Source organism: Miscanthus floridulus, chromosome 4 (assembly GCF_019320115.1).
Source record: "Miscanthus floridulus cultivar M001 chromosome 4, ASM1932011v1, whole genome shotgun sequence".
NCBI classification, from domain to species: Eukaryota; Viridiplantae; Streptophyta; class Magnoliopsida; order Poales; family Poaceae; genus Miscanthus; species Miscanthus floridulus.
In genome coordinates, this window is record NC_089583.1 from 45,944,493 (window position 1) to 45,957,059 (window position 12,567).

At 47.5% G+C, this 12,567-nt stretch overlaps 1 protein-coding gene and 1 pseudogene across 1 annotated transcript; one reads left to right on the plus strand and one right to left on the minus strand.

Moving 5' to 3' along the window:
- The first annotated feature begins 5,071 nt into the window (after positions 1-5,071).
- Positions 5,072-6,134, plus strand: LOC136551460 (cis-prenyltransferase 4, chloroplastic-like; annotated as a pseudogene).
- A 5,140-nt stretch (positions 6,135-11,274) lies between these two features.
- On the minus strand, positions 11,275-12,044 carry LOC136548471 (two-component response regulator ORR7-like). Its single transcript, XM_066539987.1, has 5 exons — positions 11,978-12,044; positions 11,810-11,856; positions 11,633-11,710; positions 11,469-11,530; positions 11,275-11,365 (listed from the first exon to the last, which is right to left on the minus strand). The coding sequence occupies exons 1-5, from the start codon at positions 12,042-12,044 to the stop codon at positions 11,275-11,277; spliced, it is 345 nt and encodes a 114-aa protein (XP_066396084.1).
- Positions 12,045-12,567: the final 523 nt, after the last annotated feature.

A 12,567-nucleotide genomic window follows, 5' to 3' on the forward strand; every position in this document is an offset into this window, starting at 1 on the left:
AGCTTCAGGGTGAATTCATTTGCCCCCCAAAAAAAAAATAGCACAAGCAGACATAAATTGAACCAAGCTATCATCTGAGCACATATTAATCACATATTTCTATAAGTAACAGTAATATTTGAAACTGCAGGCCAGCACACACCATAGACACCATAAACTGCAGGCCAGCACATATAAATCACATATTTCTATAATCCAATTAGTCCAAAAAGAAATACCTCATCAGAACACCATAGACATGCTCATACAGGTCTTGGCCAGCAACAGCACTGGTAGACGTCCTTGTGCTGAACGAGAGTCCAAGACGCACAGCTAGAGAGCTCCAGCATGTGCGAGTGCAGCCTTGTCCATAGCTCGGCCACCTGATTGCTCTGCTCCGACCCAAGTGCGTGTGCTCCATCTCAGCTCCAATCCAGCCTCTGCTCCCCAGATCCACTATCAACAGCCTTAGCTTTTGCTTCTGTAATCCACATGAGAATCCTGAATCCCCCTCCACCCAGCAGCAAGGTCCGTGCCGCCTCTGGCGTTCGCCCGGGGAGAGGGTTATTTGGCTTGCATTGGCAGGAATTTGATTCCCCCCTCCAATCCAAGGTGTTGGATATTGGGACACAAGGGATGGGATAGAAATAGAGAAATGAATAAATAGCTAAGATTAAATGAGATATAAAGAACGGATGGCTGGATATAATATCTCCTTATCTAATCCCAATCCCCACCCATCCCAGCATCACCGGAATTGGAGCGAATCTGAACCGCCGGGATCACCCGAGCCCAGCCGGATCGCGGCGGTTTTACAGCCGTCTCATCGTCGGTGGACCCCACAAAATCTCACGGCTCGTGGGGATAATAGGGATGGATGCCATTTCGAAATCGTAACCGTTGTCACGACACGATCGCGAGCCTCCTCTCCCTTGGGGATCGAAACCGCCGCCACCTCCCCGACGGTTACCGCTTCGTCCGCTGCCTCCCCCGCGAAGGCATCCGCTCCGATGGCAACCGCCGGCTTCGGCCCACCATGGCCGCCCCTGCCTCCCGCCATGGAGGACGAGGATGACGGGCCAGGAGACGCAGCACCCGCCACCGCTACCTCTCGGAGCACCGCATCCTCTCCGACGACCACCGCGCCGGCCACCGCCCCCTCGACGGCCACCTCTCGGTCCGCAGCCTCCTGGAAGGCCACCTCTCGGTCCGCAGCCTCTTGGATGGCCACCTCTCGGTCAGCGGTCTCCTCGACGGCCACCTCTCTGCCCCCCCCCCCCCCCCCCGTCTCTCCTACGGCCCCCAATGGAGGCGCGCGCGGAGAGCCAGGAGGTGCTGCAGCCACCGCTTCCTCTACGTTGGCCCAGACCCGGCGGCGTCCCGGGGCCGTGAAGGCGGCCGCGCTCGCCCGAGCAGCACACTACTACACAAACTTTATTGGAGGCGGGCATTTTCGGTTTTCCGCGGCGGGCAAAGCCGTCCGCCGCGGCCTAGAGGCCACGGTAAATCGTGGCTTAACCGCGGCGGGCGGTGTAACGTGCCCGCCGCGGTAAATATACTTTTACCACGGCGGGCACGTTAGGATGCCCGCTGCGGTTAATCATTTTTAAAAAACAAAAAAACTAGGAGCCCGTCGGCGAGCCTGTTCTCGAGCCCACTGGCGAGCCCACCGGCGACGGATCCGGGCTTCCCACGGCCGCCACCACCTCGCCAGTCGCTCGCAGGGGACCACACCGACGCCTCCTCGTGGATCCCTATGCCTCCTCGCGGATCCCGCCGTGCCGACGCGTCCTCGCCCGCCGTGGTGGAGGTCCCAGCGTCGTGGCCATGGTGGATCCCGGCGTCATGGCCGTGGTGGAGATCCACCGTCGGATCCGGTCGCTCCACCGCCAGATCCACGGAGGAGGAGGGTGCAACCGCCAGATCCATGGGGGAGGAGGTCGCCGCCACCGGATCCGTGGAGGAAGAGGTCGCCGTCGCCGGATCTAGAGAGAGGAAGAGGGAGGAGTGAGGGAGATGGAGAGAGGAAGAGGGAGATGGAGAGGAAGAGGGAGATGAACTCACTGGATTTGAAACCCTAGCCCCGCGCCATCGTCGTTCATGGAGGATCCATGGGGGAGGAGGAGGGCGCAGCCGTCGCCGTCGTCCCGCGTGCGCCGCTGTAGGGGGCGGCGCTATGGAGGAGAGCTGCGCTGCGCGCCGCTGCCTGCATCGAGGGAGAGTAGTGGGAGGCAGAGAGAGAGTGGGGGAGGCGGAGAGCTGAGAGAGAGAGTGGGGGAGGTGGGGAGCTAACAGAGAGAGAGTGGGGGAGGCGGCGACAATGGTGCGACAGCCTCGGTTTATATTGGAGATGGCTACATTTACCGTGACGGGCATCTTAATATGTCCGCCACGGTAAATCGATTTACCGTGGCGGACACCTTACGATGTCCGCCACGGTAAATAGGGTATTTACCGTGGCGGACATATTAAGAAGCCCGCCATGGTAAATCGATTTACCGTGGCGGGCAAAAGTGTCCGCTGCGGTAAATAAAGAATGCCCGCCGCGGTAAATCGTGGGATTTACCGCAGTGGGCAAAAATAGGTGCCCGCCACGGAGTGCAAAAGTGCAACGCTGCGCATATTCGTTTGTGTAGTAGTGGCAGGCGCGTCCGACGTACCTGTGGCCCATGCCACCGCCACGGGTGCACCGAAGCGCACCGCCCCCATGACATCCGAGGTCCCGCGTCCAGCTCCAGCCCCAGTGCGGATCATGACTGCTACGAGGAGGGCCGCCACAGCCACGGAGGGACCAGACCGTTGCAACACGAAGAGGTAATTTGGTAATTTCGTAGGTTTGGTGGTGAATTTGTTGGCTATTGTGGTTCAGGATACCTGTAGGAATATATGCTAGATTGCCGTGGTTGCAGGATAGGTAATCACTAGATGATTTCATCTAGAAGCTGATGATTACGTGTTTTACTCTCAGTGGGGATTGAAGTCGCTATCGTGTTTTACTTTCTCGACATAAGCCTCCGCAATCATAACATTTTTCAACAAAAGTTCCATGTCTCGACACAACACATTTATTGGACTCAAGCACAATTTTAAAGCCATCGCAACACATCTGAGAAGCGCTAACAAGATTCTTCTTGATGGAGGGGACATGCTGCACGTTCTTTAATAGCACCGTCTTTCCCGAAGTAAACTTCAGAACGACCGTACCAGCACCAAGAACACGTGCATGCGAACCGTTTCCCATCAGCAAGGCTCCACTCCTGCCGGCCTGATAGGAAATGAACAAAAAAACATCAGCACACACATGAATATTAGCACCACTATCCATCCACCACTCAGGTGAAAGATAAACTGAAAGAACAAAAGGTAAAGAATTACCATACCCAGATGTTCCTCCTCTAGTCTCGCTAATTACCATGTTGGCTGATTTCTTTTCTTGCTTATATTTGCGGTCTAGGCACGCACTTGCCCAATGCTCATCACTCCCGCAAACAAAGCATCATCCACCTTTTTTGTTGTTTTTCTTCGTAAACTATGCAGTCTGCTTAGGCTTTGCATTGTTGTTCTCTTGCATGTTCTTCTTCTTTTTATTATGAGATGCAAATGAGTTTTTCTTCTGCACCATATTGGTAGCAGAAGACTTAGCTCCTTTTCCACAGTTGTCTTTTGCTCTCGTCCTCTCCTCAACATCAAGAGATCCAATAAGCTCAGCCATGCTAAATTCTTGTCTCTTGTATTTTAGAGAAGTAGCAAAATCCCTCCAAGAAGGTGACAGCTTAGCGATTATACCGCCGGCCACAAACTTGTCGGGCAACAGACATGGGAAATATTTTAGTTCCTTCACTGGCGCCTGTATCTCATGAGCCTGTTCGATCACAGAACGGTTTTCAAACATTTTGTAGTCATACAGCTGCTCCATATGGTACAACTCACTGCCAGCATTAGAAACCCCAAACTTTGCCTCAAGAGCATCCCATAACTCTTTGCCTGATGTGCAAGATATGTAGTTTTTCTCATACTTGGGATGAAGTGCACTAATCACGACGTCTCGAAACAGGTTATCGGCAGCCAAGAACTTTCGCTCCTCCTCAGGAGTAAAATGTTCAGGCTTCCCCTGTGCGGCGTAATAGCAGTTCATCGCAGTCAACCACAATACCATCTTGGCACGCCATATCATGAAATTCTTGCCATCAAAATTATTTGGCTTCAAAGCAGCAGCAAAACCACTGATAGAAAATTGTATAACATTAGATTTTTGGATTGTTAGGAACTTAGGCAATTTCATTATCAGTTTAATCCAGAAAAATAACATCAGCAGGTTTGTGACGACATATACGTATATGTGTATATTTCTTAAGAACACTACAACATGTAGAGATGACATACTGGTAAATACAGTAAAAACACAAAGTACAGAAATCACAAAAATTAGACTGTACCTAGCGGAGGGTCCCATGCCTAGGGCATCGTAGGCTCCATTCGCACTAGTTGACATATATTGACATTCGCACTAGTATATTTCTTACTAAGTGGTTTACTGTAACGTTACGAAAAATATCCCCATGTGTTATAGTAACCCAACTATCGTAAATATGTATTGACATTATCATAAATTAGTATATAAAACTATCGTAAATGAAGGATAATTTATTTTGTAGCTGCTACCGAATATACTCTCCCTATATATATAGGGAGAGGCTATTCAGTAGCCAGCTACAGAATAAGTTATTCTGTAGCCACCTCCATTTACCATAATTTTATATACTAATTTACGATAATGTCAATATATATTTACTATAGTTGGGTTCCTATAACACATAGGGATATTTACCATAACGTTATAGTAAACCACTTAGTAAGGAGTTACTATAATCTCATAAATTAACATAGTAATTATAGTAACTCAAGGTGGCTACAGAATAGGTTATTTTGTAGCCAGCTATAGAGTAGTTGTTCTATATATATATATATATATATATATATATATATATATATATATATATATATATATATATATATATAAAACTGACCTACTGAGAGGCTCGCAGACTGAGAGCAAGAGCAGACCCAGAACGCCAGAACCAAAGCTCCCACGATGCTGTCGCGCTTTCTGTCTGTTACTGCTCGCCGCACGCGCCACTCGGCTCGCAGACTGCACGCCGGCGCGGGCGCCGTCGTCGCTCCTCCGCCTCAGGCGCTGGTCCAGAGCGGGATCCGGCCGGAGTCGCTGCCGCGGCACGTGGCGGTGGTGACGGACGGGAACAGGCGATGGGCGGAGGCGCGGGGGATGCTGACGGCGGAGGGCCAAGACGCTGGCCGTCGTGCGCTGGAGCACACGATATCTCCCACGCCTGGGGCATTCGCGCGCTCACGGTGTTCGCATTCTCCCAGGAGAACTTCGGGCGCCCCAAGGCATGGATCTCTTCACTCCCCTCACTAACTTTCTTACTTTCTTCAGCACCGACGCGAACGGATCTTGTGTTTATACACTGTTCTCGCATTGCTTTGAATCTGAAGATGGAGGTCGATTACTTGATGGGAATGATCGAGCGGACGATCCGCGATAACATCGACGAGTACGCGAGGTGAGCGTGCATTTGCACAGCAGATCGCACATCACACAGTGACATACGAAGTTAGTTTGGTACGTACTGCAAAATGCACATCATCAAATGAGTCCGTTATTTTGACCTGGACAGGAACGGGATTCGGATGCATGTCATCGGCGTCGGCGACCCCTCAAGACGTCCGGCTTCTCTGCAGAACGCTGCTCGGGAAGCGGAGGAGATGACGAGGAACAACTCGCAGTTCCACCTGATGCTGGCGACCTGCTACAGCGAGCGATGGGACATCGTGCGAGCGTGCCGAGAGCTCGCCGGCGAGGTGCAGGGCAACCTTCTCAGGCCGGAGGACATCGTTAGTCGTAGCTTGCTAGCAAGCTCGCGACAAGCGTGGCCGGAGAGTTCTCGTGCCCGGACCTGGTCATCAGAACCAGCGGCGAGGTGAGGCGCCTGAGCAACTTCTTGATGTGGCAGTCCGCCTACTCTGAGCTCTACTTCACCGACGTGATGTGGCCTGATTTTGGGGAGGCCGAGTACCTACAGGCGTTGACCTCATTCCAGAATAGAGAACGGCGGTTTGGTCAAATAAATGCTTAACGCCCTCTTCGCTGAGCCATATTTTTTCAGTCAACGAACAATATTTTTCTCTCACAACAAATTAACCAACAGTACTTTCAGCCATGGCTTACAGCCAAACGAACATGGCATAAGTTTCTCGCTAGCAGGTGCGGTACGCCGACATGGAAACTGTAGTTTTTTTTCCCATAAATGCTCAGTTGCTTGGAATGAGACAATGAGTAACATTTTCTATAACAAACTTGGCGTTGTTGTGCACTCGAATACATGTTTGATTTTGTTTTGCATACACAGTTCATGATTAGACTTAGAGCGTACTATCGATCCACATTTGCGCTAGTTTTCTGGTCATAACAGATTTTAACATCTCTTGCATCTTCCGAGTGGATACAGTTTCAGTTTGTGACCTAAGTTTTGAATCTGCGAGGGAAATGTGTTCATGATTCATGCATTCTTCACACATCTTAAGGCCCAGTTTGATAAAGCTCCAAGTCTGAAAAAATGATATCCACCATGAAACAGCTACAACATGGATTTGGGATCTCACTGTTGCTGACAAAAGTGTTTGGGAGAGCTAAATGGTAAATCTACTGGGCCGATCTATTTATCCAATTGTAGCCCAACAGCTAGCAGCCAACCAATTATCTCACTGACACCTTGGGCCCACATGTTAGAGTCTTCATCCCCTTCCTCTTCCTAAGCAACGCATCGAGTTCGGGACTGCGAGGGGCGAGCGCACGCCTAGCCCATGCGAGCTTGGCCGGGGCCCGGCGCAGCTAGGCCTCTGCGTCACTGAGGAGGGGTTGGCACGAGCGAGGGAGGGGGAGCTCGGCGTGGCCTAGCGCGGTCGATGCTGGCGTGGCCAGGGGCTAGCGCGCGTGGGCCGGTGCCACCAGGGAGGAGTTGACGCAATGGGTGGTGCGAGCTCTCTGCTCAGTCATGCAGGGAAGATGACAGGAAAAAATAGGACGAACCGTTTTTCCTATGTAATGGATGACAATGGTGGGTGATTACCACTCAACTTCACAAGGAGGTATGAAACGATCTTACCCCTTGAGGTGCTCCATGGAATCTGTGCATCTGGCCTTGAGATCTGGATTTTTCATTGGATCCAAATTCCATAGTGGAGAGGTGTTTGGGTAGAAAATGGGATCCGGGACTGATTTTGGTGAATCTAGAGCACTTGGAGCAGTGTCGATAGGACTAATATGAGAGGAGTGAACTCGGCAGATACTTAAATGGCAACAAGGCTTGTGTGAAGTCTACTCCTCGGCAGATACTTAAATGGCAACAAGCGGTTTTGTTTTGGCTTGTGTGAAGTCATTTCTTCATACTTCCGTAGTACCTCGTGGCAGTAAGCTAGCTCTGTCCCTAAATATCTATCGTTTTCGTTTCTTGAGAAATAACTTTAACTAAATATATATTAAAAAATATTAATATTTATGGTACATAATTAGTATCATTGAAAAGATTATTGAATATAGTTTTTTTAATAAATTTATTTGGAGATACAAATTGTTGAAACATCGATTTCTAACAAGGGTGAGAAGTGGGCGGAGGCCTTCGTCTTAGGTCGGGGTCTCCGCCCGAGATGGGCGGAGTCCGGCCTCTGCCTAAGACGGGCGGAGGTCCCTGAATGCAGCGCACTCCTGTCGGACAAAATCCTTTGTCGAAGGCTCCAGACAGAAGGTCGCTAAACGAGGGATTCAGTAGGCTTTGGCCAAGTAGGAGTAAGAGAAAGGGGCGGAGGCCCTCAGCTTTGGCCGATGCTCCGGACTCGGGCTTTGGCTCAGGCTCTGCCTGAAGGATAGAGTGAGGATCAAGTACCGACTCACAAGAACTAGGGTTTCATAATTGCTTCACCAACCTCTCTCTCACAGTTACACGTGTTCCCTATTTATAGGGCTCAACTACCACTTTACAGAGTTTACAACAGTGTCCCTCAACTGCTACGGTACATTCCAGGAATATTCCAGCCCTAGTGTCTAACCTCAGGGGTGTTCTCATCACACCGTCTCGCGATGTCTTCATCTTGGGCCTAAGCCGACGCCCACTAGAGGCCCATCAACTGTCCTCACGTATGCCTTGCTGACCTGATCGTTCCTTGATGGGCCTCCGCCGCCCTAGGGAACACCTTCGCCATGATTACTGCGCTTGGCCTCCGCTGTCCCGGGGAGAGCCTCCACCGTCATTCTTGTACTAGGCCTCCGCCGTCTTGGGAAGAGCCTCCGCTGGCTAGGCCTCGCCGTCTTGGGGAGAGCCTCCGCCGGCCGGGCCTCCGCCGTCTTGGGGAGAGCCTCCGCCGGCCGGGCCTCCACCGTCTTGGGGAGAGCCTCCGCCTGCTAGGCCTCGCCGTCTTGGGGAGAGCCTCCGCCGGCTAGGCCTCCGCCGTCTTGGGGAGAGCCTCCGCCGGCCGGGCCTCCGCCGTCTTGGGGAGAGCCTCCGCCTGCTAGGCCTCCGTCATCTTGGGGAGAGCCTCCGCCGGCTAGGCCTCCGCCATTATTCCTTCATCAGGCCTCTTTGAGGGGGAGTTGACCCATACTCCGTATAGGCTCCCCCAACACAAATGTTGCATGTATTTTCTACAAATCAAGTCAAATTTGTGGTACGCACATCAATGCCGATAATTATTTAGGGACAAAGAGACTAGGCAATTGAGCCAGCGGTCCTCCATCCTAGGTGCGATGCGACCTCGCTGTGCTGCAGTCACCTAATCATGTGAGGAACCGATGGAGAAGAGTAGCTGGATGGACATCATCTAATTATAATAACATATAAGATGTGATCGAACGGCTGAAATAATATTGATGATTAGGGCGGAGCTAGAGAAAATTCGAGAGGACGCACAGGTGCAAAGATTTTATGATCGGTGGGTGCAAATATGGTCAAAAATTGACATTTATCATTGCTTTTTTTTGTGTGTGTGGGTGTGGTGCATGTAACTCTATCCCTGTTGATGATATGGCTTCACCAAAAAAAATGAAGAGACACTACTTCAAAATTGATTTTTAGAAACACATACTATATATTGCTTTTTTAGGAAAACCTCATTTTTTTAATAACGGCAGCTCTATTTAAAACCGACTCTAAAAAATAGTTTTGAAAACGACCCACCTCTAAAAATCCATTTTTAGAGGTGATTATTATTTTCTAGAATGTCCCTATCTTAGAAATCGATTTGTAGAGACTGCTGAATCTAGAGGTGTTTCTAAAAATAGGTGAAATACACTAAAATTTATAGCCTTTTTAAACGAAGTTAGATGAATATAGACTTTATATCAAATTTGAAATCATTTGGATCCTGTAAATTTTGTTTCAAGTTCACATATTTTGATATTCAAATTTTTTGGATTTTTCAAATGGCCTCAGATGGAGAAATGATCAAAACCAAAGTTATGGATTTGAAAAAGATCTAAAACATTGCAGTTGATAACTTTTTCATTGAAATAATCTGTGGTCCCAAAATTCAATTTGAGGTCCTGGTATTTTGAAATTCAAAACTTCTAAATGACCTCGGATGGAGAACCGACATAAACCAAAGTTGTAGATCTCGAAGAGCTATACAACTTTATAGTTGACAACGTTTTCACTTAAAAATCATTTATCTAAGGAAAATTATGTTTGAATTTCTCACATTTTGAAATTCAAAATTTTCAAATGATCATGAATGGAGAAACGACAAAAAAACCAAAGCTATACTACCTGACCATATCTAAAACTTTCTAGTTGAATCTTTTTTCGTTTGAATTCGTTTAGGATCCCAAATATTCATTTCAAAAATCAATAAAATCAATACAAAAGGAATGTATCCACCCTATTATAACAAGTGACTTTGGGATGGAATGGGTAAGAGAGGTATGGGTTGTGCTTGAGGTTATGGGTTCGAATACCACCGGCCACATGTCTTGCGACCATGTTTTACGGATAGGGCTTCTCCGAATTAAAAGAATTATTATTTTTTGGTCTGATGTGTGATTTCTAAGAAATAATTTTGTTTCTAGTAGCCCTTACAAATTGATTTTTTAGGAGCGGTTAGAAATGTTGATTTGTAGAGGCAGACAAGGACCCACCTATATAGAGGCTTACTAACGTGGAAAAAAAATAGTGACAAAATATATACTGATCAAGTGAATCAAACCCAGGTGTTTAATAATAAAACAGAAATTAGTTGAAGAAACGACTAAGCCAATGTAATAAGCCAATGCAATGTTCCTTTTGTGGTTGATAAAAAAAATAATTTTGTAGAGGCGACTAGAAATTTTGAGCGACCTCTACAAATTAATTTGTATAGGCGGCTCATGTTTCTTTGTAGCCCTTACATAATGATTTCTAAGGGCAGTTACAAATTGTTGATTGGTAGGCAGACGGTAGAGGCGGCTGGCTTACTGTCACGAAAAAAATTAGTGACAAGATATATACCCCGTCGCCCATTAATACAATCCCAACATTTTTGGATTCCAAATTCAGAGCAATACCTCTCGTCCCTTCTGCAAATTCGACTAATTCACCGGACATTATTTCACCAAGACCTATAATACGGGCAATCCCATCCCCACTTGCACTATGCGATGATATTCTCAATCCCTACTTTCCCATTATATTGTTCAATACGTTCGCGGAGAATTTTATTAATTTCATCGACTCAAGGGTTGCCCTTTGCATGTATGTAAAGAGGTGTCTTTGGGTCAGGGGGTAGAAGAGCAAGAAAGAGTCAGGTATGTATTTCAGGAGTGCTCCGACTGTTCTCCGTAGGAAAGAGAAAGCTGGTTAGAAACCCTGAACTACGGATGCAAGGTAGTGAATCAAACCCAGCAGATGTTTAATAATAAAACAAAGATTAGTTGAAGAAACGGCTAAGCCAAATGTAATATTCCTTTAAACAGAACGATTCGTGCAGTGGTTTACACTTACACAAGCTATAATAATAAGAAAACAAACTTGCTACTGCAAGCCTACAACTAATTCCTGCATGTTCTTGAGTACGACGCTAAAGAAAGCACAAAGCACTACTGAATGAAGCTGTGCCACGTTACAGTTCACTTGTGCGGTTAATTGCTATTCTAAATTTACTCGATTCCTACCTCTACTGTGACTTGAAAACACTACCAGTAACAATCTAATAATAACTTGGGTGGCCCACTGATCAAAGAGTTTGAGACTTTCAGTGCAGCAGCATCCTGGTGGTTATGCGGGAGATGTCGGACGGCCTGACGGGCTTCAGCAGGAAGTCCTCCGCGCCTACCTCCAGGCATCTGAAATGAAATTCAGAGTAGCAGTAGCAGATCGTCATTGTCTCGCGATAATCGCGTACTATTTGTCAGGACTCAGGTGTAAAGGAGTGGTCGAGAAGCAGACCTGGTGGGCACGTTCTCGGAGGACATGATCACCACTGGGATCTGCTTCAGCTTCGAAGACTCCTGTTTAGGAAGGAAGCAGATCGATTTGTATCAGATGTTAATGTTACTGACGATATAGAGAGTTGAGGCTGCAGATACCATCCCAAGTCAATGGTTAATTACCTTGACCTTCTTGAGCAGGTCGTAGCCGGTCATCTCTGGCATCCAGTAGTCTGTGATGATCATGCTCACATTCGGCTCCTGGATACATACAAAAGAAAGAAAAGGCAATAATGTTCAGTTGAACCAAATGAAAAATCCAAGGCACGCGAATAGAGCGTCAGCGAGAAGAGCAGTTACCGAGCCCAGAATCTCCAGCGCCCTCTTCCCGCTGTCAACCGCAGTTACTGCATGAACAGAAGTAGCACAAGTTACTGAATGTTGTAATGCGTAGATTATTCGTTTGTTCTTATCAGGAAAAATCAGAAAGAAAAGGCTTGACGCATAGTCGTCCTCGTCCTCACCTACCTCTGTACTTGGAGCTCCTCATGCCGGGGAGCAACGCCACCTTCGTTTGGCCCAGCACCGGAGCCATGCCAGTATTCCACAGTCCGGTCCGGACACCACTCGTGGGCAGTGGGCTCGTGTTCGTATGCTACTACCTTCGTCCTAAAAATAACACAACCCTAATAAAAATAAATAATTATATTTACAACATCAAATAGTATAAAATTATTTTTTATAGTAAATCTTATGATTACTTATTTAGAATCGTAATAAATAAATACTCCTAATCTTGAATTAATTGTACCAACCCGCCCGTCTCCCTCCGTAGCTCTCTGCACTCAGATTGATCTATCCCTGACACGTCGTAGTATGGTAAATGTAAAAGGTGTGAATATTTTGATATGGACCATAGTCACCGTACCATCTCCATCTGCCAATCCTATGGATTGATATGATATCATATGACACGTAACGTAGCATTTTCTTTGTCCCTATAAAAGGATACGGTTCTATCTATTGTGGTTAGTTAATCCGTTTTTGGTTTAACAAATTCGCTCTAAATTATAAGACATTTTGGTTTTTTCTAGATACAATGTCTTTATTATGGATCC

Bases quoted from the DNA above. Each gene is read 5' to 3' on its own strand.
- LOC136548471 (XM_066539987.1), bottom strand. From the start codon at position 12,044: ATGGCTCCGGTGCTGGGCCAAACGAAGGTGGCGTTGCTCCCCGGCATG. The intron at 11,857-11,977 runs GTAGGTGAGGAC...CTGTTCATGCAG, and splicing joins GAGGAGCTCCAAGTACAGAG to TAACTGCGGTTGACAGCGGG. The intron at 11,531-11,632 runs GTAATTAACCAT...CTTCCTAAACAG, and splicing joins ACCTGCTCAAGAAGGTCAAG to GAGTCTTCGAAGCTGAAGCA.